At 64.3% G+C, this 4,915-nt stretch overlaps 1 protein-coding gene across 2 annotated transcripts; it reads right to left on the bottom strand.

The window, feature by feature from the left end:
* Positions 1-8: 8 nt before the first annotated feature.
* Positions 9-4,907, bottom strand: LOC117800618 (lysosomal alpha-glucosidase-like). 2 transcript variants are annotated; one of them, XM_034653173.1, is made up of 7 exons: positions 4,405-4,907; positions 3,747-3,921; positions 3,583-3,667; positions 3,113-3,230; positions 2,713-2,846; positions 1,294-1,445; positions 9-1,146 (listed from the first exon to the last, which is right to left on the bottom strand). In XM_034653173.1, exons 2-7 carry the CDS (start codon positions 3,792-3,794, stop codon positions 994-996), a joined length of 690 nt encoding a protein of 229 aa, XP_034509064.1. In that variant the 5' UTR covers positions 3,795-3,921; positions 4,405-4,907; the 3' UTR covers positions 9-993. The 2 variants fall into 2 exon arrangements, with proteins under 2 accessions (XP_034509064.1, XP_034509063.1); XM_034653172.1 differs by having other exon boundaries at positions 3,747-3,860; positions 4,405-4,906.
* Between the last annotated feature and the right edge of the window lie 8 nt (positions 4,908-4,915).

Genomic DNA, 4,915 nt, shown 5'->3' on the forward strand with positions numbered 1-4,915 from the left:
TGGGCCTGGTGACCTCTGAGGTCAGTGTGCTCAGGGGGTTCTCAGGGAAGCACGAGCAGCCAGAGGACTGGGTGGGACGTGGGGAGGCCGGTTCCAGCTGCCGGAGCTCGGTGTAGGAGGGGGCAGGCCATCTCCCCGGCCGCATGCTCCAGGCAGGGCGCCGACCGCGGCTCCCGCATGGCTAACTCTGCCGACCGCTGGTCTGCTGCTGGCTAGTCCTGGTCCTGCCGACCAGTCTGCGTCTCTCACGTGAGTTTGGGACGCTGACGACCCTAGCTGGTTTGCCTTCACAGTTCTGCCGTGGGGGAAGTCATAGCGGTCTCTGTTTCTGTTCAGAGGCGTATCGCGTTTTTCCCTAAATTCAACCCCCTCCCCCTTGTCTTTTGCTTCTGAGGCTGAGAAAGCCCCCTTCTGCCAGAGCAATGAGGGACATTCGCTTCTGTGTTCCCATGGAACTTTCTAGAACTTAACCTTTGACATTTGGGTATGTAATCCGTCTAGAACTTACGTTTGCACAGTGTGAGGGGAAAAATGGGTTTTTGCAAAGAGCTAACAAATTCGCACTATGTGGGACTCCTGACCCACGGACTGGAGACGGCGTTTCACTGCAGGGCACCTTTTACGTATCTGAGTCCTACTTGAGGGACATCAGTTGGGTTTTTTCCAAGGTCCTTTTTCCTGTAAGCCAGCCCCGAGATGGTTTTATAACTTGCTTTACCATCTGGTTGGCCTGGTCTATACTCGATGTCCTTCACCCTGGGTTTTTAGGTACCTGGAATGCCCCCAGCCCTGAGCTGCAATCTCACAGGTGGAAAGTGGGGGTGCAAAGGGCCCCCCAGTAGGGAGGGCCTAGGTTTCTGCCTTGCCTCCCTCAGCCGCACTGGCTCCCTCGGTCTGGGGTCGTCCCCCCGCCCCCCGCAGCAGGACGGGGCCGTGCTGGTGCCACCAGGCTGCTGGTCAGCCCGTAGGCACTCACTCCCCGACCCCAGGCACTCACTCCAGGAAGAGGGGCCGGGCCACAGTCTCGCCTAGGACGTGGGCCCGGTGGAACAGCGAGTAGAGGAAGGGCAGCAGCGCGTAGCGCAGGGCGAGAGCCTTCCGCATGGCTTCCTGTGCCGTCTCGCTGAACCTGTATGGCTCCTGAGGCTGCAGAGGGGGCAGAGGGAACACCCGGCTCTGGGGCCGCGAGATCCCTGCCTCTCCCCGGGGAGACCCGGTCTGCTGGCACGGACGCCAGGCCGCACTGCCGCATCTGCGGTGGGACCCCCAGGACAGACCCCCCCGGCCCCCTACCAGGCTGTTGAGGTCGTTATGATTCCGCATGAACGGGTAGAAGGCCCCCAGCTGGGTCCAGCGCACACACAGCTCCTCCGAGGTGTTGCCCAGGAAGCCACAGACGTCGGCCCCGACCAGCGGCACCCCCAGAAGGTTGAACAGCAGGATTTCTGGGAGGGCAGAGCCAGACTTTGAAGTGACCTTATTTGAACGAGGGTCTTTGCAGATACAATTCAGTTGAGGTCACTGGAGGGGATCCTGACCCAGTCTGCCTGGTGACCGAGTAAGAGGAAGCCCAGACCGTGACGACAGACACGGGGGAGAAGGCCGAGCAAAGACGGAGGTGGAGACGGGAGGGACGGCCCCACACTAAAGACACTGAGGACTGCTGGCCACCCCCAGAAGCCGGGAGACATGAGGAAGGGTCCCCCCTCCGACACCGCGAGTCCGACTGCAAGCCTCCAGGGCTAGGAGAGCACACGCTTCTGTTGCCGTCAGCACCCAGTGTGAGCCGGTACGTGTGGGAGGGAGGCCAGCGAGCCCCTTGAGCCGCTGAAGGGTCAGGTGGCTCCAGGTCCTATCAGTTGGGCCCCACCCCACCATGGCTCAGCAGGACCAGCCTGTGCTGGGCCCTCCCTCTCCCTCAGTGTCTCCTCGGGGACCACCAGCCAATGGGCAGGTCCCGACCCAGCTGTGGGGGACCCTTGCCTGGCTTGCAGCAGGTCCCAAGACCTGCATGACCTCTGCCACGGGACGATCAGTGCACACCAGAACCACAGCCCAAGACTCGGGTGGGCGCGGAGCCGGGAACCTGCCTCCTGAGGGGCCTCCCAAAACCGGCCTGCAGAGGCCTGGGCCCTGGCGGGCGGCGCCTGCCCCAAGGTGAGCTCAGAGCTGGTGGCATCCGGAAGGAGGAACGGCTTCTCCCCGTGGCCTGAGGGTCCGCAGCCGCTACCGGAAAGCTTCCAGCCCGGGGGGCTTGGTCAGGGCTCTTCTCAGCTGTCGTGCGCTCACCCGGGGAGGTTGGCCCAACCCCTCCCCCCAAGCTCCCGAGCCACGTCTGTGACTAGCATGTGTCAGCAGCATCGGCGCTCTTGAGAGCTGAAGGCCAGGTCCTCTCTGCAGGTGGGGTGGGCGGTGCCTGCAGGCTGGACTCGGTTCGGTCACCAGAAGGGACATCACGAGCAGACAGAATCTGACTGCCCTGCAGGCAGCGGCCAGGGCGAATCAGAGATGGGGATGCTTGGAAACGCTATCACTGCCCCCAGAGTGGCACACCGCCATAGGCGAGCTGACCCACACAAGTGAGCCCTCCGCACAGGTGCCCAGGGGCCCGCGGGCCTCTCGCCCCATCAGCAGCGTCTCTGGGCCGAGCCCGGCGCGCGGTGCCGGGCCCACGCTGCCCGCTGAGCCGCCACTCCTGACAGGTGCTCTCACCTGGCACGGAGTACGAGAGCTGCTCCCAGCTGCTCCACACGTCCCCCGTCCAGTGGCCGGCGTATCGGCCGTGGCCAGCGAAGTTTGAGCGGGAGATCACAAAGGGCCGCGTCCCCCGAGCCTTCACAAGGGCCCTGGGCAGAGCAGGGAGACAGGGCTGCCCCGGAGCCTCGAGTGGCCTGGCGCCTCGCCTGGCGGTGCAGCAGGGAGGCAGAGCGGGCAGCGAGGAGCCCTACAGGCCAAGGCCGGGGGCGGGGGGGTCTGCCCGAGCCACCAGGCAGTCCTGCAAGGTGAGCGTGTCACAGGGAGGACAGGTGTCCCTGTAGGCTCCCTCTGGGTCTCTGTGCAGTCGCCCCCGGCCCCTCCCCAAGGCGCAGGGCAGCCAGAGCACGGCCCCCACCTGTGCGAGGCGAAGGCTTCCGTCAGGCCGTACAGGTTGTGCAGGTTGTAGTGCGTGGAGAGGAACTGGCGGCTGGAGGCACAGATGGTGGCGGCCCGCAGGGTCCCACCCACCACCCCTGGAACAGAAGGAGGCTGTCTCCATCTGTGGAGTCCCCGCCTGGCCGGCGGGTGCCCCCCCACATCCCAGGAGCCCCCTTAGAACTTTGGGTGTCCACTTTTCCAAGGAGAGGGACAAGGTGGATGCTGAGACCGGCCTTTGCAGACCACGGACTTCACATCCACCTGCTCGACCCATCTCAAGTCTCCCAGTTCCTGTCCCTAAGCCCGAGACACCTCCCCTCTGAAGGGCCCCACCCCGCAGCAGGTGCCCCAGTCCGCGTCACCTGGCTGATGTCTCCCCAACCTGAGCCTCATCCTGGGCTCCTCAGAAAGGACAGCTGGCACATGGTGGCAGGTCGGGGAGCTCACCTGGCACGTAGGGTGGGTTCTCCAGGTCATTGTCAGGGCAGCCGTCCACAGAACCCTTTACGAAGTTGGATGGCTCGTTCATGTCCTGCAAGAGAGGCCCTGCTGGTGGGCGCCCTGCCCTGGGCACATGCTGGGGCTGGTCCCACAGCCCCCAGGACACTCACGATCCACATGCCGTCAAAGGGCACCTGGGCGTGGAACTCAGACACCATGTCCTGCCACCAGTCCAGAGCCTCGGGGCTGGTGAAGTCGGGGAAGGCGGTGAATCCGGGCCACACCTGCAGGAAAGGCCAGAGGGGAGACCAGGCCGCCCCCAGAGCTACAGCCTCGGTCGTCTGCCTGGGGGTGGAAGGGCCACAGAGGTGAGGGTCGGCAGTGGTAGGGGCCGTGGGGGGAGACTCAACTGAGACCTCACTTTCAGACAAAAGCCAGGAACCGAGTCGTGGACATCTGCACCCCTGGCGGCCTCCCCGGCCTCCCCTCAGCTGGGATACCCTTCCCCTTGGTTGTGGGCCCTAGAACAGGAAGTTGGGGAGTCTGCCGCGTGCCCCGTGGGAAGGCCTGGGAAGCCCCAGGGCGCATGGAGGACATGGAGACCCTTGTCAAGGGTCTGTCGAGCTCGTGCCTGGGCTGGGCCCAGCTGCCCACAAAGTCTGGGGCCCCCGATGGAAGGACTGGAGGTGGCATCCGGAGCCCCTGACACTTCCAGCTGTGACATGGCCCCTGCCCCCACACTCTATCCTATTAGACAACATGATGATTTCTTGAACCCCGTCCTCTTCCTGTTCCCACTGGCTGGGGACGCCTGCTGTCCCACCCTACCTTCCCAATCAGAGGCTGCCCAGTCTCATTGGTGATGAAAACCTTCCTCTGCAGACCGTCGTCGTAGGGTCGGTAGCTGCCGGGGGGGCCGGAGCTGCTGATGGCAGGGTCCTGAGCGGGGCATGGGGGAACCCGTCAGGAGAAGGAAAACGCCCTGGCGACATCGTTAGGAAGGGCAGAGGCAGGAGGGAGCGTGCACGCATGCACACGCGCACGTCTGCTGACACGCCGGCCCACAGGGCGCCAGCCGGCCGAAGGCGGGTGCACCCGGACGCCCGGCTCTGCTGTACGGTTCTAGAGTTTTACAAACGTTCTACAGCGAACACGGATTTCTTTTAGAATAAAAGGTCTGCATCTGCCCTCCCTGCTCTGAGTGGCCACAGGTGCTGGCTGCGCTCTGAGGGGCCAAGGTGAGGGAAATGGACAGCGTCAGCAGGATTCCGACCTCGAGGCAGACCGAGTCCTCCACTGCGGGGTGTCCGCCAGGCAGCCCCTGGGCCTCAGCACGCCC

The sequence above is a fragment of the Ailuropoda melanoleuca genome, unplaced genomic scaffold (assembly GCF_002007445.2).
Source record: "Ailuropoda melanoleuca isolate Jingjing unplaced genomic scaffold, ASM200744v2 unplaced-scaffold73368, whole genome shotgun sequence".
Taxonomy (NCBI): Eukaryota; Metazoa; Chordata; class Mammalia; order Carnivora; family Ursidae; genus Ailuropoda; species Ailuropoda melanoleuca.

What these genes read in the sequence shown, in the direction of transcription:
- LOC117800618 (XM_034653173.1), bottom strand. Translation starts at nt 3,794, where the DNA reads ATGGTGTCTGAGTTCCACGCCCAGGTGCCCTTTGACGGCATGTGGATC. An exon ending in GCTCTCGTACTCCGTGCCAG is followed by an intron (nt 1,446 to 2,712) that starts GTGAGAGCACCT and finishes CTGCCCTCCCAG; the next exon opens with AAATCCTGCTGTTCAACCTT. An exon ending in ATAACGACCTCAACAGCCTG is followed by an intron (nt 1,147 to 1,293) that starts GTAGGGGGCCGG and finishes CCCCCTCTGCAG; the next exon opens with CCTCAGGAGCCATACAGGTT.